We start from the raw sequence: 25,138 nt of genomic DNA on the forward strand, positions 1-25,138 counted from the left end.
GCCCTTCCGTTCCTCCCCTCCCCACCACACACCAGTGCTAGGCTATCGGAACAAACATAGCTCCTCCCAGCTCTTCACATGGACTAGAGCTCAGGCCCTCATTCTCAGGCAGCGATCACACTCACCTACAAAGCCACCCTCCAACCCATAACTTCTCCTGTGGGTCACTCTCTGTGCTCTCTTCAACTGTCTGTGACCTTGGGAAAAATCTTTCAGCATTCCCAGATAAGAGCTGGCCCTGCCAAGTGGAGTTCTTATCCTCTTCACCGGAAAACAAAACCATTTAAAGATGGCCAGAACTAAAAACTGTCTACAGTGTGACTTCTTCTCAATTCACAGAGAAATCAGCCACAGATTTGCAGCCCCATCTCAAGTTAGACACTGAGCACAGCAGGGAAAGATGTATCTACACGTGTGAGAACCTGCTAATGGCAGAACTGTCCCCAAGTCCTGAGCCTCTGTCCCTGTTTCCCCATCACTGAACTGGAAACCAGAGATGTTGCTGGTGACACCAGAATTTAATTTCTCAAGACAGGAACTTAGGGCTTCCAAATTTGAAGCTGCGAACTTCATCCTGAGCAACCAAGTCTGTTAAGCCATCCTGAAGTGATGGTGTCAGAATCTTGTGGGAACCAATGAAGCATGGAACAGATATCACGATCACTGGCTGTACAGGAGAGTGACGCCACCAGGCCCCCTTTCCACTTACATCCCATTTCTTCTTTATTCTCCTTAATTCCCTTCAAGACACGAGTCTGTGATCTTTTTTATACTGTTGCAACCTACCCTTGCCCCTGGCCTTATTACGTACTTATGTTCTTAAGCAACAGCAAGCTTTTGCATCCAGCATCCACCCTTCCTAAACACTCAAAGATCATCATTTCACTTGCTCTCTTGCTCTTTCAGCTGCATCCTTTAGGATTCTTAAGTGAATGTCATCAGACCTCAACATGTTCAATTATTGGAGCATGCCTCAACCTGCTTCCCGCAGACGGGGACTGTACACTTGCTCATTAACTGCTCCTGCATTAGCACCCTTTTATTATTAACCTCTGTAGTGAAGAAGGCAGCAGAGGACCTATTAAGGCTCTCACAGCCTGTCCTCCATGTGGCCTGCCTCACACTTGCTTTTCTCTGGCTCCCTGTTAATAAAAAGCCAGCCTCCCCTTGTGGGTAATTCACTCCAGGATGAAGGGCTTGAGCAACTACTGTGCCACTTAATTCTCTAAGAAAAACTCACTGCGTCCTCTTGCGTTTTCTAGTGTACGCACCTTTGGTCCTTGGCATTTCCACAGAATCTTTAAGACTCTTACCAATCACACCGGAAGCATGCATTGCCTTGCTAGAGACGCACCTGAATCCACAGACTCTTAGAGGACCACCGTGGTTCTTTTCATTTTGAATATTTGTTTTATTTTTCTTTATGTGTGCATGCATCTGTCTGTGTGAATGTATCCCACGTGAGTGTAGGTGACTAAAGGAGGCTGTCAAATTCCCTGGAGCTGGCTGATGTGAGCCACCTAGAAGGAGTCCTGGGAATTAACAGGGGTCCTCTTCAAGGGCAGCAAGAGCTCCAAATTTCTGGGCCGTCTCTCAGTACCCACCCCCTTCACTTTTGGTTTTTAACAACCAGCCAATGAACAGAGATACTAAAAGTTACAAGGAGTGGTGTTTTGTTTTAATTATTTGATCTTTTAAATTGTATTGTATTTTAGCACCTTCCACGTGTCCTAGTGGGCAAGGTCGGGGTGCCTGCTCAGTGGAGCAGTGTTTGGGACATTTTTATAGTATTTCTTTCTCATCTATTTCCACTGATTCTCTTCCCTCTTCCGGAGAGAGGAGGGAGTGGTGTTCTCCCCACCATGCACAGCCTGGGTGAAGGTCATGATTTTAGAAAACAGGAGAAAAGTGATGTTGGAATCATTTCTAGCTTTCTTTTCAATCTGGAACGCCATTTCTAAGTGCTGTGGCTGAACCTGTGTGACTGTGAAAATAGCGGTTTGCACAAACACGGCTACACTGGACAACGGAACAGGAACGGAACCATGAAAACAATTTCTTTAGAAGGTTGGAGGGTATTTTGTTTTGTGTTGTGTTATTGGCTCATAAAATGTAACAAGGAGAAAGGGCCCAGGAGATTCTCTTAGGGAAGAGGAAAGTTGAGACCCCAGGACTTTCAGGAACTGCTTGGGTCATTGCTTATCAATGGAGCTGAAGTCACTGGGGAGAGCCATGAGAACCATGGGTTGGATTTCCAAGTTTGACAGTACCTCCCTTCTTTTTAACCAAATATCAATCTTTCTGTTAGCCTGCCCAGGTATGGAAGCTATTTTTACTTTCCTCCTTGCTGCCTGCATCTAATACCGGAGAGATACAAACCAGTGATTTTGAAACCATCAAACCTCAGAAGGCTGTATTGGGGATTGGCAGGTGGGTATGCCCGATGGAGTCAGACTGTAACACTGGGTGCCCTCCTCCAGCCACTCTCCACCTTATTGTTTATTTATTTTGATACAAGTTCCCCCGATGAACTTGGAGATCACTGATCCTTCCAGTCAGGCTGGAAGGCCAGGGAACTCTGAGGTCTACCTGCCTCTGTCTCCAGAGTGGTAGGCTTAAGGTCCTGCTTTCCCAGTTTGCCATCTGAGTGCTGGGGAATCAGAAATGAGGTCTTCATGCTAACGTGGGAAGTGCTTTTCCATTGAGCCTGCTTCCGGTCCCAAAACTTACTATCAAAAGGAGCTTTGTGAGGAAACCAAGAGAAATGTAAATAAAGTGTCAGTCAATGTCCACGCTCACTTGCTGAATATCCATATTTAGAGGTTTGCAAAATAGAAGATGATCTGTATGCAATGGAGGGAATGCCCTTGAGTGCCCTCCAGATCAGCTGCACTGGCCGGCCCATGATGAGCCCCTCCAGGCACAAGGGGACTGAGCACCCACTCCGATGCTGGTGGAGTGCCATCCTCCCCAGATGCCGATGGAAATAGAAAGAGCCTTTGGCAAGCTCCAATCTAGCAGGGGAAATAGACCTTTAAAAAATCGGTTAGGGCCTCATCTAAATGGCTTTGTTGGGAATCATTTCACCCTCTTCTTATTTCTGCCCATCTACAAGGCCTATTCTTCTAAGGTGGAAAATAACCCTTAAGTATTATCTAGTCTGTCGCCCTGAGTGTAGGCGAGAAAATGATGTAACCACTTCTGTCACTGAAGAAAAGAATGAGTCTCTTCCCCGTGGCCTCTAACAGTTAACCAACTTTACTATTAGAACAGAATTATATTATTTCCAGGCAATACCCTCACACTGGAACTCAAGCCTCTTTTCCTCCTTTTATTGACACTCTAAGAAGATGAGCATTTAATAGCCCTGCTAATTTAACATGAGGATCATCACAGCTTCCTGCTTTCTGGGATCCACGGGCTGCCTTTATAATCAACCCGGTAACGGACAAAATCCTCCACGCCTGTCTTAATCAGGGAAGCCTGAGAGCTATACACAATAGACATCCAGAAATATCTACAAGACAAGGGCAATCCTGGATGAGTCCATCATACTCAATGACACAGAGAACACCTCTGGGGGGCAAGGTCCCTGCTATGCACACCAAGGGGCAGTTGCTCCTTAGTTTTAGTAAGTTATAGAGAGATCATGGGAGGTGATGAGCTATGAGTTCATATCTCTAGTCTTTTCCATGACCTTGACTCAAATAAGTCACTAGCAAAATAGAAATCTCCCAGGAAGTGAGAAAAACGGAAGTTCACACAGATGTTGTAATGAAGCCTGCTAACCTTTCCATATATGTGTATACATATTTGTATATATGTATATAAATATACATATTTACCCTTTGTTTGAATTTAGGGGGCTGAGCTTAGGAACTCACACTTGTACAGCAGGTCCTTCACTGACAAGCCTTCTCTTCAGACTGCTTTTACTATTTGAGGGAGCTCCTGGCACGACCTATATGATTTCAAAATATCCAACAGCAGTCAGCATCATCTCGAAAGAGTCTCTACTTCTTACTCATCCTGCACAAATGATGCTTTGTAGCCTCTGAACAAGATCTCCCCCTGTCCCCCAGCCCTTGCAGAATTCCAATTCTATTGTATTCTTGTACTCAGCTCCACTTCTTCAATATTCGACACGAAAGTGAGGTCATGCACCATTTGTCTCTGTGCCTTGCTTCACTCAGTCTGAAGTCCTCGAGGTTCATTTCCGCTGTTAGAGGTAGTGAGACTTCCTCCTCTAAGGCTGACAGTCCCCCCCTGTATAAACATACCATTTATCCTTTGTCCATCTATTTTTTTCAACAGACTTATTGGTTGATTCAATTTCTTGGATATTGTGAATAATGGCATATAAATTTTATCAGCTCTATACTCATCCTCATTTTAATTTTTTTTTTTGCTTTCACATTTGTTAAGGTGCCACCATTTTCTCTCACACTGATTTATAAAGGAAGCAATTCTACCAAACACATCTCGAGGTTGTAAAAAATATCCCTTCTGAGAAGCAAAGCCTCCAGATTACACAAACATTAATTTAAACAACACGTACTCCCAAAACATCTCAGGATAAAAGCACTTTATAAAATTAAGGGATGATTTACCTAGCTGCCATGCATCTCAGGGTTAGTCAGTCAACCCTCAAGCTCTGGCCAGGGGATGTGTGCTGCAGAATTCTCAAAACAAAATTCTCCCAAGCTGTTGGGAAAGAATTACGTTTGCAACTGGAAAAGCAGTGTTGTAGATGAGCATCAGTGATAAGGGAAAGGACACACAGCTCTCAATTAAATCAGTTGTGTCTCATTTAACAGGTATTATGGAAAAATGTTTCCCTCTGGGCCAGTGGGCTTTCTCAGACTGTAAGGATGCCTGAAGCCAAGCTTGCTGACCTGAGTTCAATCCCTGGTACTCACTCAGTAGAAGGAGAAAACTAACTCTCCCAAATTTTCATCTGAACTCCACACTTTCACACATCCCCAATAAATAAATAAGTAAATAAATAAGTAAATAAATACATAAATGTATTTCTTCAACTTAAAATTATACCCCCTATATGCTTACAGATGTAAACAGACTTACAAAAACTGCTATTGCTGGTTCAAGGACAAAGAAAATAGAGGAGATAAAGAAAATACATGATTCAGTTTTATTTTAATTATAGTTTTATAAATGCTTCAGCTCTGGCTTTATTTACTTGGATCTTCACTGCTACCAAACATAGCCATAGTTTTCGAAAGTCTGCTTTTAAATGTGAGCATTGCTTTGAATTCAAGTGATTAAGCAGATGGAATATCAAGCTTTGATTCCATTTAACATTCTCAATGGGACCACATTTTACTGGGGAAAAAAATAAACGTAAAACTAAGTATTGAAACACTTTATTCCAACATGATAGGAAGAGTTCCAGAATGAATGCAGAAACATATAAAGTCAACGTAAATTCAATCACTGAACCAAGTTACCATAGGAACATGCAGAAACACAGGCATTCCAGTAAATAAATTATTCTGATTTTGTTACTGGCTGACACAAATTACTCATTCCCTTGGACTTGAGCCGGGAAGGTTTCAAAGCAGAAGGAGAGATGCAATCAGAGGAGCAAGCTCGTTACACATCCTCCACCAGCCTCACAGGAACCGAGAATTCCAGGCATACTTCATCCCCCAATAGCCTCACCAGAGGTGTCCCTAAACCAGCCTGTAACACGCTCAACTGTCACTCACAGATCTACTTCCTGTTATAAGTTCCTGAAACAGTTCTCTGGGGCTATATCCACACTCCACTCTTTACAAAATGTCTCTAGTTGCTTTTGCTAATAATGTAGTGAAGTCTGGGGGCTATGGAGGTGGTTCAGATACCAAGTATGAAGACCTTGGTTTGATTTCCAGGGGCCATGTCTAAAGAGCTGGGTGTTGTGCAGCATTCTTGTAATCCTAGCACTGGGGAGGTAGAAACAGATGGATCTCTGAGGCTCACTGGCCAGAGAGCTTAGCCCAAATGATAAGTCCCAGGTAAAATGAGAAACTCTTTCTAACAAAGTAAGATGGGGTGGAAAATATGGCTCAGCAGGTAAAGGTACTTGTCATGAAACATGATGACCTGAGTTTGATTCTGAGGATCCACACGGTAGAAGAAAAGAACCAACTTATCCTCTAATCATACACATACCATGACATACATATACACATACCATGGCATACATATATATACACAAAGAGATAGAGAAAGACAAAGAAAGACAGAGAGAGAAACACATAACAAATAAATATAAATGTAATAATTTTTTTAAAGAAAACAAGAATGTCTCCTGAGGAGTAGCAGTTGAGGTTGACTTCCAACTTCTACATGCATTCACACACAGACACACACTGTGGTGGTATTGTGTTCCCAAAAATATTGTGTACCCTAATAAACTTATCTGGGGTCAGAGACAGAACAGCCACTAGATACAAAGGCTATAAAATGGTGGCACTCACACCTTTAATCCTAGCATTCCAAAGATAGAAATCCCTCTGGATCTCTGTGAGTTCAAGGCTACACTGGAAACAGCCAGGCATGGTGACACACGCCTTTAATCCCAAGAAGTGAGCCTTTAATCCCAGGGAGTGATGGCAAAAACAGAAAGATATATAAGGCGTGAAGACCAGAAACTAGAAGCTTTTAGCTGGTTAAGCTTCAGGCTTTCAAGCAGCAGTTCAGCTGAGATTCATTTGGATGAGGACACAGAAGCCTCCAGTCTGAGGAAACAGGATCAGCTGAGGAACTGTTGAGGTGAGGAAGCTGTGGCTTGTTCTGCTTCTCTGATCTTCCAGCATTCACCCCCAATAACTGGCCTCAGGTTTGATTTTAATTAATAAGACTCTTTAAGATTCATCTATAACACACACACACACACACACACACAAATACTGGAATTTTCAAATGACTCACTTATGAAATCTGATTTGAAAGCTAATTTTCGGTTAGTTCAAGAAGCAAACAAGAATGATGGAGTAAGACACTGGCACAGGCAGGACCCTGGCTAGAGGGGCCCACTGCTCTCCCTGGTGCTGGGTGAAGGAGAGCTTCCGACAACGAAAGTAATGTGCTAACGGGGGGGGGGGCATTGCTCCTGTCACAGTTGGGGTCTGGCATGGCTTGTCTTCCCGGAGGACAGGTGGTAGCATTCCCACTGTGTTCTCATATTGCCTTTCTCTTATGCCCTCAGTGAGAGAGGATGTTCTCGAATCCAGTCTTCTTGTTATAAAGGAAGTGGCTCTATCAGATTAGTCCTACCTTCAGGACTTCATTTAACCTTAATTACTTCCATGAGGACCTAATCTTCAAATAAAATCACATTGGGTGCTAGGACCCCATGATGTGACTACTGGGGGAGGCATGATTCAGTCTATAGCACATGCCAAGTAAGGTAAGGAGGAAGAGACCTGTTTCCATGTATTCTCTGCTCTAGTTAAGAAATATGCATTCAGTTAATGGCCATTAGGGGAAGGGACTCACAAGGTCCCATCACTTCCTGAAGAGCTACAGGTAGTTACCAGTGGAGGTGGAGATAGGAGCAGGATCCCTGCTGCTGGCATCCAGACTATCCAAATCAGGGAAGTCAGGGTTTATTAAAAAATCTGTCTCCAAAAATAATCTCAAGAGACATTGAGAAAGATACCTGACATCTGCACTCACACCTGAACACACATCAGCATAAGCATACACACACAGACACACACACACACACACACGAGAAAGCATGAAACATTGCCTCTGTTGTGTGGATTTTCTTCTGGTCTCATGATCTCGATCTCTGAAGATTCACTCACCTTCACAATGTGTGTGCTGTTACAGTGCACTGGTTATCTGAGGAACCAAATGAGCACGGACCCATGCAGGAACACACAGAGTGTGGGGACTAATGAAGTCACTATAAATATCTGTCCGCGGCATGGATTAACAGTATAATTTGTGGCTCTGCTTCTGATGCTAACTTTCAGCTGGAACCGTCAGCCATCAAGCACAAGAATGGCTTCACCATCTGCAGTGAGACCCAGAAGCATTTGAAAGCCTTCCAAGCCTTTGTGTGGACAGCTGAGCAGCAGCCATTTGGTTTAATATAAAATTGTTGTCAGAACGATGCTATAATTTGCCTCCTACACATGTCCAGATGTCACTAAATTGGGCCCAAGGTCACCATGGTGGACCAGACTGGCCCACAAATGATTGTCTTATTTCTGTTAAAGATGACCCAGGGCCAGATGTTCCATGGTGTCTACTGCTGGCTCTACACATTCAGCAAATAGATGGAATGAAAGCTGCCCCACCCTACCCGGATGACAGGTCAAAGGGGAACTGAGACGTTCTTGCTGCAGTCAGTTTCCAACTTCCTGGGAAGGGAAAGGTGCAGCTCGGTTTGTCCTGCTGGTGCCTCCCACTCGGTAGATGCCAGCGGTCACTTCGTTGGCACTGGCTATTCATTTGTCCAGAAGATGAGCTAATTTTCTTGTTGCTGTGACATATTACCTGGCGTGTGTTAGAGGAGGAAAGCCGAGTTCTGAACCACAGTTTGAGGGTATAGTCCATCACGGAGGGGACTTGGGCTTCTCCACAAGGAGACAGAGAACATATAACCATCCTACTCTGTAGTGTTAATGACCATCGATGAATCCTGGCCAGGTACATTCTTTTATTTGAAACTGTAATCTTTTCTTCACGTATTGCCGATATCTCATTCTTCTCTGTTATTAAGATGTCTCCTAAGGAGAAACTTTCCTCCCAGTGGAGATATTGTTACAAGCTCCTAAAGCAGAATAAATGCTTTATACTATCTCTCCTGTACCAGCTGGAGGAATACCAAGTTCACTCCTAGCATTCTCTAAGGGTTTAGGTGTGTTGGGAGGTTCTGTACCAAGTGATAGCTTTTCTCAGTACTGGAAGTCATCTTTTGCATCACTAGGAATGGGAGGGTTCCCTGTGTAGTAACTTACGCAACACACTGTAGGATTTTCATTTATAAGTTGAGGGTGGCAGAGGATTTTCTAGGTTGGACCATGAGTCTCAGAACATCATCAACAGGTGGCTACAGAAAGTAGCTGGGTCCATCTTCCCTGTGGTGCTGATATGACTTGTGGAAAGACTGTACAAAGTTCTCTAACTTTAAGTTGCTTAATTTGATTTTCTCTCTCTATATTTGTCAATGATGACATTTGCCCTGAATTTGCAGTAATTTTAGTTTCAGATATTAAGTTACAATATACTAAACGTGTATATTCCTAAAGTGAAATCATAAAATTAAGATTCATTCACAGAAATATAGTTTCTATTCGTGTTCTGTCACATCCTCTTTCTAGGAAACTGTTGCCTCTTTGTGTTTCCAAACACACTGGTTACTAGTATCTTTGTGCACATGCGTGTATACACATGTACATGGATCTACTTGCCTCTTGGGTAAATCAGTATATATGTAATACAAATAGTCCCTTTATTTATATTTGCTAATAGAAAGATATATTTGCCGGGTGGTGGGGGCACACGCCTTTAATCCCAGCACTCGGGAGGCAGAGGCAGGCAGATCTTTGTGAGTTCGAGGCCAGCCTGGTCTGCAGAGTGAGATCCCAGGAAAGGCGCAAAGCTACACAGAGAAACCCTGTCTCAAAAAAACAAAAAAAACAAAAAACAAAAAAGAAAGATATATTTACAGAACACACACACACACCTTTTCCTCATCTGAGCTGTTTTTCTCCTTACAGAAATTAGATGATTATATTCTATGTGAAAATCAGAAATAAATGTTGTTTGAAATATTTCACATAAATCAAATCTATTTTTTAATTGGGTAGTAGAAAGGATGAACTATATAAATCTATATATTGACATTTATTATTCACTTCACATTTAACCACTTTCTCCAGTTTTGAGGGCTTTATTAATAAGGTATTTTTGGAAAAACATGTACTGCTATTTGAATTTGAATTTAATTATTAGGAAGCCTCAGCTGCTTTAGAGAGAGCAGAAGACATCTCTCACGAAACGCCTTGTGTTTTAGGTAAAAAGAGGCACTTTGTCAATCACACAGGCTGTATCTTAAGCAGCTGAGGCAGACTCTTGGCTTCTCAAAGACATTTAAGGTCTACTACAGTAGCATTCATCTAAAGCACAAAGTACACACTTGCTCAACAATAAAATGGTGCAGAGGCAAGCGCTGAGTGTTTGAGACACTTAACACATTAATTTTTGTAGGCTTCGACAAGATGTGAATGTTCCTTAAGGGAGAGGCAGGCCTGTCTTGACTCAGCCAATTCGATGGCTTCGTGACCTTCTCCAATGTGTTTAACCCCTCTGCCCTTATGTGCCTTATCTATACAACATAGATGTTAATAGTTCCTCACAGACTATAAGCAAGAACATGACACACTTTGGAACACAGAAAGGACCCGGCCCAAGGTTAATACACCTCAGTTCTTGCACAGCTTTCAAAACTGGGAAGCGATAGGAAATGACAGTAAAGACTCCAGCTGCTTGAGAGTAACCCTGGCTATAGAACTCCCCAGATGTATGGCTGTATGCAGGACAAGTGACGTTAACCCTGGTGAATCTCACCTTCCTCTTCTGTAAAAGAAAGCCTCTAAGAACTCTTCCATGGAAGGATGCTATCAATTCAATTACAGGGGTCTGGGAAGATAACTCAATCGGTAAAGAGCCTCCCTCCTATGCACAAAGGCCTGGGTTCAACTGCAGCACCACAGGAACTGGCCATAGTGATGCATGCCTGCATCTGGCCGTTGTCTCTGAAAACACAATAAACTTGCAAACTCGTGTGTGTGGAAATATATATATCTGGAAGTATACTAAATATATTACTACTTCACTGGGGACACTCTTGACAATAATGTGAATGTCTGAGGGAATAGAAATCAATTCTTAAAAGTTCCTGACAACAAAGGTGACCGCTGAGCTTCAGAAAATAGTATAAAGTAAGATTGACTTGTGTGATTGAGATATTCATAAGACCAACATTGCAGAGGTACACTGGGGAGTGGTCTGTGTGGTTTTTTCACTGCCTGAGATGGAAGGGAAGGAGGCATAGTGGATGTATGTATCCTTGGCTCACTTGTACAATCACTTTTCCTACTCCAATTTTTTTGAGGTGTGTCCAATGTGTTCTTTGTATGTTCATCTATGTGTGTTTGTGTGAGTGTGTGTGTGTGTTCATTGTGGGTGTACAAGTGCATGTGCATATGTGTGTGAATGCAAGTGAGGGCCAGAGGTCAAAGTCAAGTGTTATTGCTCAGGGGCCTTGCACCCATTTTAAAATACTATCTCTCACTGGGACTTGAACTTACTGATTTGAGTAGGCTTGATGGCCAGTGAGCCCAAAAGACTCTCCTGTCTGCCTCTTCAGCTCTGGGATTACAGGCATCCATCACCACACCTGATTTTCTACATGGGTTCTAGGGATTGGTCTCTGGTCCTCATGGCTAAGCAGTAAGCACTTTACCAGATGAGCCATTTGCTCGGCACTATGTATGATGTTTTATTAACCATAGCATCATTAGGTAGAGGGAAATGGCGTATTTATTGTTACGTCTCTCACCTTACTGAACACGAAACCCCATCAATTTGGGCTTCAATGGTACAGACATAAAAATGTATTAATTCATTAATAGCCTCTGCATGAAAAAAAATTATTTTAAATCAAATAAAAATAAAAGTTTAAGTCTGAAAATGCCATCCATGGTAAGAGGTGTTTCAATACTAAATTCACACAGCAGTGTGGTCTATGTGAAATAGTACCTCATTCTTTTATTCTGATAAGTGTGTATCTGCTGTGTATTAAATCAGAAGCATAAGGAGCTTCTACTTTATTCACAAGGAAGAGATACCTCATACTGGAGACCAGAATACGTGCTAGGAAAAGGTCCTATGAACCCAAGGATTCACAGAAATTGAGTAAGGAAAGGACAGTGCCATGAGAGGCATATCAGAGGGAAAGGCAAGTCTGGAGTCCTTGTGGTTTATTTATGGCTAAATAGACCCTGCCGTACTGAAGGGGGAAGAGACACAGGCAATTTTGGCTAACTTCCATGGCCACACCGTCCAGGAATCAATGACAATATATATGGATAGTGGTGGAGATGTTTGGGGACATTGAATCACTACATCAGCAGGAGGATCATGAGTTCAAGGTCAATTTTGGCTACATCCAGGGAAGTGAGGGAGGAGGAAGATGAGGAAGGATGATAGGGAGGAAGGAAAGGAAAGGGAACAGGGGAGGAAAGGATAAAGCCATTATTTTATGGGCATGTTGACGTATATATTAACAGACTGCTCACTGCACAACAACACAGCTTTAACTGGTTATAGGAATTAAATATCAGAAAAGAGATTCATATTTCCATCTTGAGAAAGTGCACCCTGTCACTTGCTACCACTCTAAGTAACAGGCCCAGGAAAAGATGAAAGGATTTCTGAAATACAATTTAATGGCAACTGCAGCATACCTGTTCCTCCTACCACCCTGCAGCTTCATCCGCAGATAACCTCCTGCTTTGTTCTACACAAACAACCCTAGCAGCCTAAGCCTGTTTGTTAGGGGTAGACATTTATAAACAAGGACTATATTCACTCAATTATTTTTCACAAGCCAAGCAAAGAGGTCTCGGCAAACAGTTCCAAGTGTTTACCATAAACCCTGAGAGACGTCCTCTATGTGAATACCACTCACTAAATGCAGTGACTGTGGACCAAGGGGTTGATGAAAACTTTACTCAACACTCTCAGGACCGCTGCCTTCCCATAGGCTTTGTGTGGAAGCAGAGAGAGACTGGGAGAAATGTTATCCAAGTGTCATAAAACATGCTCAGAAAGTAAACGATACCCTTTGGGAAGTAAACTTTCAGTGCACCAAATTCCATTTAGTGCCCCGCAGAAAGGATTCCTGCAAAGAGCATTCTGCAATACGCAGCTCATCTTTTATAGGTGAGCACTCCATCATCAAAGCCCTGGGATGGAGAGCCAGGTCTTCATCCTCCCAGGCCATCACAGTTTGTAAGAGTGATGACTATTATCAAAGTTTTAAAGATTCCCCAGAAACTGCTCTTCTAGAACCTCCCTTGGAAGCAAATTTCTGTCATAAACACACTATTCATAAAATTCTTCCATATGCTTAAGCCTGTCAAAGTACAATCCTGAGGCATCTTTCTACTGCAGTGAAGATAACCATTCATTTCCATATTCATTCATTTATTTCTTAATCAACAAACAGCCATGTCCATCGAGACAAAGGTACAATCTGATGCCCTCTTCTGGTCTCTAGAGATATCTGTGTTCATATGCACATACCCACCCACCCCCACATATACATATACATAATTAAAACTAATATATGTTTTTTTTAAAGGCAAGTGTGAAGGAAAAAAAGAGATTGAGAATAACTTAGAGGTTCTTTACTGACAAACACCCAAGATTAAATTGAAGTGTCTCACAATATATATTAAATGTTAATAAAAACCAAGAAAGACATCACATCACTTGACTGTAAAGTCACAGTTACTCATTGTCAGAGGTGAAGATTGAGAAGAAGCACCTGGATGAGTGGGAAAGTTTTCTCCTCTCCATTCATTCTTCCTTTCATTCTTGATAGCACTGGGATTCAAACCCAGGCCTTGCGAATGCTAGGCAAGCAGTCTATCAACTGAGTTATGTCCCTAGCACCAACTTGTCTTTCTTGATGTAATGTTAGCATTAAGAATGCTCACTACAGAACAATCTACTGAGCCCAGTATTTATTTTGCTGGTTTTCTGTTTGTAAGTTTTGTTTTGAAAAGCATGCTTCAGTATGGACAATGAGAACTGGACATTGCTGAGAGGGCATACAATTGTAGTGTGGCTGCTTTGGAAATAGTTTGCTAATCTCATGAAATGAAAAAAAAATACTATACACTTGGCAATCCTATTCTAATTATTTATACAAAAGACATGAAAACACCCTGTAAGACCCACACATGAATAACTACTCTAACTTTACTTACACCCAATGGAGAAGAGAGGCCAGAGAGATAGCTCAGTGGTTAAGATCATATACTGCTCTTGTAGAAGACCCATGTTTAGTCCCCAGTACCTATGGGTCATTAATAATGTTGTTAACTCTAGTTCCAGGGGATCTGATGCCCTCTTCTGGTCTCCACAGAGAGCCACACACATGTGCTATACATAACCACATGCGGACACAAACAAATGCACAAATAAATAAAATAAAGTGGAGGAGACTCAGCCATCCAGCTACAGGCTAATAGATACTCAAACAGGAGATATCCATACAGAGGCCCCACGCCAGCAGTAAGGAGAAACAGACCACTAGGAAAGAACATGAGGCATCTCCCAAAGCAGACCAGAGTGACAGAGGGGAAGGCTAAAGAGAATTCCTACCTTTATTTATAAGCTTGTTTTAGAAGACCCAAAGCTGCAGGGAGTCAAATCAGAGCCATAATTACCCAGGGCTTGAGTACAAAGAGGGAGCTATTCAGGACATGTAAAGATCCCATGTTTAATGCTGGTAGTGACGATGTATGGGAATATGTTCGAACTTACTAAAATGGGCATTTAAGAGGTGAATGTTCTCTAAACCTGAGCACACCCAAACAAAGCTTTTAATTTGAATGTGAGGATGGGTTCAGTTTCCAATTAGAAAAGAAAACATTCTTCTATGTGCTAGATTTATTTTCTTAAATGTCTGTTGTGGTAGAGATAATAACACATTTAAAGTTATAGTAAGTCATTGAAAAACATATGGAGTGAAGGTAAACCACTGGTAATTTTGTGTTTGTGTGCATCTGTGTCTGTGTGTCTGTGTGTGTATTGGTGCGTGTACACATGTGCATACACTCATGTGGATCCAATCAACCTTAGGTGCTGCTCCTCAGGACACTGTCCTTCTGCAGTTTTTGAGACAGAATCTCTTAGTTGTAGCTGGAATGTTGAAGCTGGAGGGCAGTGAACCTCGGGGGTCCTTTTGTTTGCATCTCCCCATCACTGGGGTTACAAGGATGGACCCACCACCATGTCTTGCTTCGTTTCATGTGGGTTCTGAGGCTTGATCATGTTTGCAAGTCAAACACTTTACCAACTCAGCCCCCCTCCCCAGCACCATCACTGATATTTTTATTGATGTCTATCTGGTCAGAGAAATTGTTTGTACATGAAAACAAGGTAATGTGACTATAAACTGCCCACTCCTAAGCGTTTTTCCCAACAGGTTCAATGAATCTTGAAGCAGACACCATCTGGATGAAGAACAGTAACGGTTGCTCACTCTGACTCCTCCTCCTTTCCTTTGGTCAAGTCAGGCTCCTCAGGATTTTGTTTCCACTGGCCCCAAAACATTTTTTTAAGTTGTCATGGTAGTTTCCTAAATTAGAGTTCTCCAGTCAAATTCCAAAAAATACATGGTCCCAGACCATCCCCACAGAGATCACTGTGAGGGCAGCCTGGGCCCCAACACAGTCAGGCTACCCTAGTACCTCTGCATAAGAGCTCAAGGCTAGAAACTTCATAGGCCTGGTTATAACTGTGTAATATTTATTTCACATGATAAATAAAAGCATTTCATTCCTAACTCACTGTCTTCTAAAGTGCATGAAAAGCCTAATAAAACCATAAAGCAATGTACTTTCTTCATTTTACATGGAAAAAGATGGAGATCTGGAGGGTCCAGTGACTTAAAGAGAGCTATTGAGCAACTTCGGGTGGGACAGCCGTACTAGCCTCAGAACAAGCCACCAGAAAGGACAGTGCTTCCTGGAAAGAGACCGCACTAGGAGTGAATGTTGTGAACAGCACAGGAAGGCCCAGCAGGCAACAGCACATTGCTCCTTTGTATGTATGTGTATATATGTTTGTGTGTGTGTGTGTGTGTGTGTGTGTGTGTGTGTGTGTGTGTGTGTGTGTGTGTACACGCACAAAAGAAAGAGACAGAGAGACAGAAAGACAGAGAAAAGACCACATGCCAACGTTATGTGCTGTTCCTCAAGTGCCATCCACCTCATTTTTTTTTTTTTCAGACAGGGTCTCTCACTGGCCTGGAATCCACCTATCTGTCTCTGCCTCTCCAGCATTGAGATTACAAGAACATACCATCACACCTGGCTTTTTACATGAATTCTAGGAGTGGACTCAGGTCTTCAGGCTTGCTCTGTACACACTTGACCCACTGAGCCATCTCCTCAGCCCAATGCTTAAGAGTTTCATTTTTAGAACTTTGAGAAATACCACGTTACAGTCTCGCTTTTCTTAGGTATAGACAAAAATACAACAGAAGAACAGGATGTTCCAGACTTGTCAAATTCATGTCACCCAGGCTGAAATGGCTTTTCTTTCCAGTTCTCTCTATGGCTACCTTTGCTGCCTCTGCTCTGCTGGGGTAGGACCACTAACACACAAACTGCAGACAGAGAAACATGACTTATGCTATGTTCACCGGGAATGTTTAAAATATTTCCTCCTACTGTCTCAACCTAGAGAAAATGTATCCTTCAACCAATGTTTCTTAGCCATTTTAAATTTCTGGTATATTTACACAGAGTAGCAAATAAGAGTGCTCCATTTTCATGAAAAGTCTCAGCCAGAGAAAAAAAAATTGCAGAGGGTGTGGAAATAGCAACACCAAATCAATACAAAAATGCTCTCTAGGACATGGAGGAAAAATGCACAGAAAAATTTAAGAGCCAGCGAGTAGGGGAGGAGTACTGGGAAATGACGTCTTCTGGACACGCCATGGTGATGACATGAATCAACTCAAAGAGGCTGTGTTTGCCTACACAGGACCAAGCCACTCTGAATTTCAGCATGGAATGGGGAAGGGTACTCAAAGGCCCGCTCCTATCTGAGGAGCTATTGGCAGTGATGGTTGCTGAGGAAGTGAGTCACTTTCCTTCATAGACATGGCCAATGGTAGGTTCCCCATGTCCAATGCATGGCTACATACCAATACACACATGGGCAACACTAACTGGACTCAGTGGGATATCGGTGACAAAAATTTCTTTAAGAAAAGATATAAAGAGATGATTTAGTAGGTCCCTCAGAAGTTGAAAGGGGGGAGTGGGTGTGGATAATATAAAATAAAACATTATATACCTGTATGAAAAAGAAAAGAATACTTACCCTCTACATTCATCAGAAGGAACAAGGCATTCAGGGAAACCAAGCTCAGAGGTAAGTAGACAAGTTGCCCTTAATTTCTTTGCCAATAGAATACTATTCTGACAGTCTTTTTTGACACCCATATTTTGTAGGGTACTGTCTATGTTTTCTTCTAGCAGTTGTAGTGTTTGAAGTTTTAAATCAAGGTCTTTGATAGTCTAGGAAGAGAAAAACAGAGCAGAGGAGCTCCTGACCAGCCAGAGGTAAACATACGGTTCCTCTCTGCATGTTTCATTCCCAGAGATCTAGGGAAGCTGGTCTTCAAGGTTTTTTTTTTTTTAATTTATTTTTATTTATAAGGGTGTGTGTGTGTGTGTGTGTGTGTGTGTGTGTGTGTGTACGCATGTATGTAAGCCCACCCATGTGTGTGGGTGCCTGAGAAGTCTAGAAGAGAGGTTTTGATCCCCTAAAAGTATAGTCACAAACAATTGTGAGTTTCACAGCATAGTTCCTAAGAATTGAACTTGGATCCTCTGCAAGAGTAGCAAGTACTGAACTGTCTCTCTAGCCCCCAAGATGTTCTTTTAATATATGTGTGATCCATACAAAGAAAGAATAATTAAGGATATAATGAATATAGATATATATATTTATATATCTATATTCATATATACATATATATATGAATATGATCCTTTGCACCCACTTCTATGCCAGGTTTCTATTGCTTCCTAGTGAACAGGAAAAAAGAACCTGAAGATCATATAAATTCTTGAGAGCTAATAATGGGAACAGTAATTCTTGAATGAGGTAAATGGTAAAATCAACCCCCTATGGCCTCTTGAAGTTAAACATCTAGTCAACTGTGCTTAAGTCAACTGTGACAGGAGAACCTCTGATACAGTAAGGAAGGAAACAGCTTCAAGGCAGAAGATAAGGGATCCGGGGAAGAAGGAGGTCAGAACGGGTGCAAAGAAACATGGGATGTAGGGAGTGAGCACTTGAACTCTATATGGGTGGTTCTCACTAAGCCTGACTGCTGGAGAGTGAGTGGCACAGGACAGTTGCTCCCCTTGCTTAGATGCACAACATTGACACACATACACAATAGGAACACTCCAAGGCTACCAAGGAAACACTCTGACACTTCAGGCATGCTATCATTTGCTGACAGGAAATGGTTTATGAAATATGCCTGCCAGATGCTGAGTCTACTAAACCAATTTTAATTTAAAGTGACAAACAGCAACACACAGAGCTGCTATGCAACAGAACCAGACATTACTATTAGTTCTATGCAGTCATTAACATCATCTGATGATTCATGCCTCAGCATGCTAACCCATTAACAAATACCAAGCCTGCATGCCCTGAGTCCTGAGTCGGGACAAAGGTCTTTCGTCTACAGCTCTACCCCAATAAGTAAGATCTGTTTGTTTGTATTTGCATTTTTCTTGGTTCTTGTTGTGTGCATAATAGAAGTGGTCATTTGTGGTAGACAGTTTTCAGGCTGTGGAGGCGGCTCAGTGGGTAAAGCTCTCATTGTGCATGCCCCGCATGAGTGAGGGCTCAAGCTGGGATCTCCAGAAGCCACATAAGGCAATTGCAATAGTACTTCCCTGCCATCCAAGTGTTCCTACTGTGAGGTGGGGAAAGGCAACAGAAGATCCAGATGCTCATTGGTGAGCTAGCCTGGGGTATGCAGTGGTGAACAAGAGACCCTGACTCAAACAAGACAGAGGGTGATTACTAGCATCCAAAGTCATCCTCTGACCTTTACACACACATACAGTGGCATGCATGTCTCTCCCACACCCAGACAGAGAGACACATGAACACACACACACACACACACACACACACACACACACACACACACACACACACACACACAGACTTAAAGAGAACAGCAGCTCTCAGGTTCATGAATTCACTAGATTGTTTCCTGAGGAACCAAGTCCGATATACATGCAAATCATGGCAGGCTTTGTGTGAGATCAGTACTCTGGGAGTTGCTGCTTTCTTCATGAATTGATCCCTCAAAACCCCTCATTCAAAGGTAGTAGACCCACCCATTGGAGACAGCCGTCCTGCAAGCATGCCTCCAGATGAGTCTGACAAGGCACAAACGTTTCACGAACTTGAGGTGAGATGATGAGGCTGGGCCTTTGCCCAACTCCATCTCTGCCTAGGAGGAAAAGCACTGCCCTAAGCTGTGTCTACACCGCTAAGCTTGGCTAACCAGAGACGCACACACTGAAGACACACACACTGAACACCCAGCTCGAAGAGTGAGGAGGCGGAGAACAATTACATAATTTTACACAGTTCCAGCAGGAACCTTTCATAACACATGTTCAGCCATCTACACCAGCAGGCAATGGCTTAAACACCATCCTGTGTGGGAAAATGTCCTTGATTGTGCAATGACTCACACAAGAGGCCTGTAACACTGCCACTGCCTCAAGGAACTCGCCTTTGGAAGGGTCCCCTCACCTCTGGGGGAGACTTAATTTGAAAATGCCCCTTCTTTACTTTCCTTCCGTGTACCTTATTAAGTAATGAAGTTGGTGTGGGCATGTTAGTTATGCCCTCGACCTTCTTTCATTGGGTCTCTAGGGTGTGGCTTCTATGAAGGAGCCAGTTTTTCCTTCATCAGCCTTCTTGTAAATCAACCTTCCATTAAGTCATAGAAATCTGAGAAAGCAGCACACTAACCATTTAAAAATTAACATCTGCCCATGGGAAAAAAAATAATTTCATACCCCTGGTTATTAACACATATAAAAGAGAACTGTCAACCCAGGGTGGAAAAAGATAACAGATCATGTGAATATAAAAGTTTTAAATTCGAGGACTGTTGAGAGAGCTCTGTGGTTAAGAGCAAGGAGTACTCTTGCAGAGGACCTGAAATCAATCTCCAGCCCCCACCACATGTCCTTGCAACTGTCTGTAACTCCAGCTCCAGGAGATCCAATGCCCTCTTCTGGCCTCCACAGGCACTACACTCTTGTGCGCAGACCCACACAGAGACACATACATATAATTAAACTAAGTATTTTTTTTAAGGTTTCAAGTTCAACATAATAGTTTGGATTACTGTGTAAATCACCGTATGACCATCCCACTGCCAACCATGCCCAAAGGTATATTGTGCAACACTGAGGACTTTACAAAGACTTGAACAGAACTGTATAAACAACCACTACCATCAATACCTTCAAAACTAAAGATTGATGTGTGAAAGGCCATCAAAAATAGTTCAATGATCCCAAAGTATCATGTAATTATCTGCTACCTATGCCCCCCTCCCTGGCTGATTTCTATTAGTTCTTTAACTGTAATTACAGTTGACCTTTTTAAGGCCATTTAAGCTCTACATAAGAAACCTGATTACAGTGGGAAATATCCTCACAAAAGCAGGATGGGAAACCAACTGCTATTTATTGTACATATAATTATCTTCTCTTTCAGCCCAGGATAGAGTTCGGACTCTTGTGTAACTCAAATCTATGTGGGATTGTCATTTGATTTACAACTGGTGACCCAGCATCACCTAGCATCGTATGAAAATAATTTACTGTCTTATGTGGCCCATCATGGAAATCAATAGCTTGAATATAGAGATGTCTCAATTAGATAGTGCAAAGAGTGAGCCCCGCCCGCTTCCTTCCTGTATCATTAAAACGGTAAGTATTGCACGCCAGTGCTTCAAGCTGAACTGGAGAGCCTCTGTTATTACTGGCTGCTCCACAGAAAGTGAGAGTGCACACAAAGGAGAGGAGAATTGCGGGTAAGGGGATAGGAGTCACGGTATGAGAGGGGGAGGGCCATGGAAATGTTAAAGTATTTATTAGTGCTTTTCTATACCACCTGTGTAATTTCAGGAGATTGACAGAGTATTAAATTACAGTCATGAATACAGATGAGTCATCCATCCTGTCTGCCATGTTCTTTGAAGCCCCCAAACCAAGGACATGAGCAGCCACAGTGTGTGTTAGCCACCACAGTGAGGGAAATGATCTCAAGGTTGAGCTAAGCGCTCTCTCTCTCTCTCTCTCTCTCTCTCTCTCTCTCTCTGAAACACATATTAAAACTCAGGGCGGGAGCGGGGGAGACTGCTCAGTAGGTAAAGCAATGGCTGTCAAAGTGTGAGAGCCTGAGTTCAAACCCCCAGAACCCAAATAAAGGCAGACAACAGAGCCTGTGTGTCTGCATTTCAAGCACTCCCATGGGGGAAATGGGGGCAGAGACAAGAGAATTCCAGGATTCCTGCAGGCCAGCTAGCCTGGGGTACATAGCAGGGGACAGCGACAAGAGACACTGTCTCAGAAAAGGTGGGAAACTCAGACTAACGCCCAAGGTGCTCTCTGACTCGCGTGTGTGCCAAGGCATGGGTGTGACCCCGCCACCACAGAGGGAGATAGTCAACTGTCGCCAAAAGCTTCATAATGGACATACAGGTCCCCACACCGTGCTCACGCACATTAACATTTTAGGACAACTTCTCAAACATGTCACGGCCTCCGATGACCTCAGTATAGACACTCGGAATAAAAAATGTGTTTTCCAGTTTTATTAAGGAAAGTGGATTGTCCCTCACGGGAGAACTGAACCTCGACGCAGGACTTTAATGCACAATTGTGCTTTCTCCTTTAGCACTGAACAGATTTTAGCACAGGAAGTTGGGCCATCACTGGGCCCTGTATCAACTGACTAGAATTCAAAACTTCGGACTGTGCTAAAACGAGACCCAAGGAGGACCACTTTTTTCAAAACTTTCCTTTCAAATTTCAATCATGTCTTTTTAAAAAAAACTGATTTTTAGTTATGTAGAAATGTGTGTGTGTGTTGGGGGAAGGAGTATGTACATGTGAGTATAGGTACCCAAGGAATCCAAAGGGAGGCATCAGGTCCCCTCAAGCTGGAGTTACAGGCAGTTGTAAGCTGCTTGATGTGAGTTCTGGAAGCTGAACTCGGGTCCTCTGCAAGAGCAGTGTACATTTTTAATACCTTCCCCCAAGTAGGTATCTTTGTAAAAGAAATAAACCCATGATTTTTCTTTTTTTGGCTACTCAGGAAAAAAGTAAGAATTTACCAAATAATTAGATTCACATGATAAAACAGTACTGGGATGACCATCAAAATCTGATTGTCCTAGCTGATGGCTAGGACACAGGCATACCCACAGACCTTCAATCCACAGCAAACCCACTGAACAACACTCTGGGAAGGCATCAGGGAACAAAAGACAACCCATGTCAGGTCGAACTAAGTTCCAGGGGGTTAACCAAGCTGTGAAGGGGATGGTTTGGCCAGAACAGAAGGTCGGGATTGTTGGAGCGCTCTCTGAAGGCAGCAAAAGCTTGCCATTCAGAAAGTCAGCCGGAGGTTTGATTGGTGCAGAGGGGGCCAGACCTCAGGAGCAGCATGCTCACTAAGGGACAATACCTGGAAAACTGTTGCTGCAGGCCACGCATCTGGATCCTGTTGCGCTCTGACTCCAGGGTCACCTCCCTCAACCGCTCCTCACTCTGTAGCCATAAATGTCGCTCCTCTTCCAACTCATGTATCAGCTTCTCATGCTACGAAACACACAAAGGCATGGCCTTCAGAAGGGGTTGGCAGCAAAACAAGACACAAGGAGAGCTGGCTGCTGGTTCTTAAGTGCTAACCTGAGCTTCATATTCATGGCTATGTGTCCAGCTACATAAAATGTGCACACACACGCACGCACACACACGCACACACACACACACACACACACACACACACACACACACACACACACACACACACACTGATAACAGTTTTGCGAAGTAAATTGTTATTAACCTCTTGTTATACACCAGGAAACCAAGGATCAAAGATCTACACTTGTATTCAAATCATAGAAACGCTGGTCTAGAGGAAAGGCTTGGTAGATAAAATGTTTGCCTTGCAAGTATGCAGAGGACCTGAGTTCTCCAGCACCAACATAAAAGTTGTCATAGCCACAAGGACTCATAATGCCAGTGCTGGGGACCAGAGATAGGTGGAACACCACAAGCTTGTTGACCAGGCACTCTAGCTGTAAAGGCAAAATCTATGTTCAGTAAGAGACCCTGGATCAAAAAATAAAGTGAAGAAATTATGTGGATATATTTCAACACCATCCTCGGGCATCATATGGGTCCCCATGGATAAGCATAAATACACACAGGATTACAGGATCACGAAGCCCGAAGGTGAAAGAATTTGAGTCCTGGATGGCTTTCCTCTGTTAGTGAAGTAATTTCCATTAAGCCAAGTTGTCTTTTGTAAGGAACTATGACCCCCATACTCCCATCAAAGTCATAGTCATTCAGATATTAAAGCATCAGTGTCTGTTCAAAATGACTTCATCTCTTCAATCTCTGGAATAACATTTAAAGGAAGTGTCACTATTTGCATAGAACAGCCAAGAATCTCAAGTTAATTAGACCACAGCTTCTGAAATTGTGGGTCAGAACCCCACAACTCAGTCACAGGCTGAATATGGGGAGGGAGATCATGAAAGTTTTGAAAACAAAGTTTATGAATGCCCAACAAATAAAATTAATTCAAAATCAAACAAATAAAGAATCCAAAGTGTTTGTGGCAGCCCATGTCCATGCTGCACTGTGCTGTTTTCCTGCAGCCTTGGTTCTGAAGCCACAGCATGTACACTGCACATGCTGTGTGACATGCAGCACCAAGAGACACTGCCTGAACACCTTGGCTCAGATTTAAAGCTCCCTTATTTGCAAATGGCAGTGTTTCTTTGTCCATGCAAAGTCTGCTGCTCTTACAGAAGCATAACGCTTTAGTTACAGAGGACAGGGTGTTTTCTGCCATCATTTCTCAGCATGTATGGATCCGATTAGTATCTCTCTGCCCTGGACTATGTCCAGATGCTTGTTTAACTCTTGCTATGGAGTTGCCTACTTGAGCATCTTACAAGAAGGAATTCAATGCATTATAGCTTGGGATTAAGACAGAATTTCTAGCAACTGCTGAAATGATTGTGGACATCCTTTTGTCATGTTATGCTATGTATTAATATGAAGCACTGAACTCATTATTGGTGAATACAAAATCATAATATCCATCAATTCTGAAAACATCAAGACATTCTGTGTACTACAGTATTCAATATTTAGCCATGAGTTTTAATTCTTGATGTCAAAATAAACAAGGAAGTCCATTTCATTAGTATGAAAATCTGCTTCCATTTTTAGTAGATAGTAAAATTACATATACACTGAAGAATGGTTTTTAAACAAATAACTATGATTTACAGTCAGCATCTGTTTTATTTTAAACACCTGTATACCTTTGGTCATATAAAAATGTCTCAGTCAAAAAGGGGTCCTGATTTAAAAAACAAATATGTAGCCCTGAGTTAGAATACAGAGTTGAGAAAAATGCTCAAGAATTTGTTTTAATTTTGTCCAACTGGGTTTTCAGAGGTTAAAAGCAGGCCAAACCACTCATTCCTTTTATAATCCTGCCAAAATAACTGATCTCAAAGAAGGACATGCATAACTGACAAGGCCAGAAGAGCTGGTCCTGCACATAGCTCAGGCCTGGAAGAGCTGCTCCTGCACATAGCTCAGGCCTTCCTTACAATACTGACTCAGCCGCAGCAATGCCATCTCCAATTCCCTCATGTTTTGTTCTTGTTCTTGTTTCTCAACTGCAGCACCCAACTTCAGTCATTGCTGCTAAATGGAACACTCTGAGTACAGATTATACAATTCTATGGTAAGTGTCAGGTATGTGATGGTTCACCATAGGGCTTTCCATTCCTGTATGAGGAAGAAGAGAAGTGGGAGCTCCATGTTGAGATAAATCAAAAGTTGTAACTCTGTCGTGCATATCCAGGGTTCAATACGTGCCTTTGCAAGAACAGAGAGAGCAAAGATGCATTTTCTCCAGCTTGAATTTTTTAAGTCTACTCATTTTTACAGGTATAAGTGTTTTGCCTACATGTATGTCTGTGTACCAC

General features: G+C 42.5%; 1 protein-coding gene across 8 annotated transcripts in view; it reads right to left on the reverse strand.

Moving 5' to 3' along the window:
* Nckap5 (NCK associated protein 5) overlaps positions 1-25,138 on the reverse strand; it is a 926,583-nt gene that overhangs the window by 462,030 nt on the left and 439,415 nt on the right. For all 8 annotated transcript variants that reach the window (XM_052736785.1, XM_052736787.1, XM_052736784.1 and 5 more), the window contains one exon: positions 22,582-22,715. In XM_052736785.1, the coding sequence (XP_052592745.1) occupies positions 22,582-22,715 (134 nt within the window). The remainder of the gene's footprint in view (positions 1-22,581; positions 22,716-25,138) is intronic.

The sequence above is a fragment of the Peromyscus californicus genome, unplaced genomic scaffold, assembly GCF_007827085.1.
Source record: "Peromyscus californicus insignis strain IS unplaced genomic scaffold, ASM782708v3 Scaffold_14__1_contigs__length_90479793_seg_2, whole genome shotgun sequence".
Classification (NCBI taxonomy): domain Eukaryota; kingdom Metazoa; phylum Chordata; class Mammalia; order Rodentia; family Cricetidae; genus Peromyscus; species Peromyscus californicus.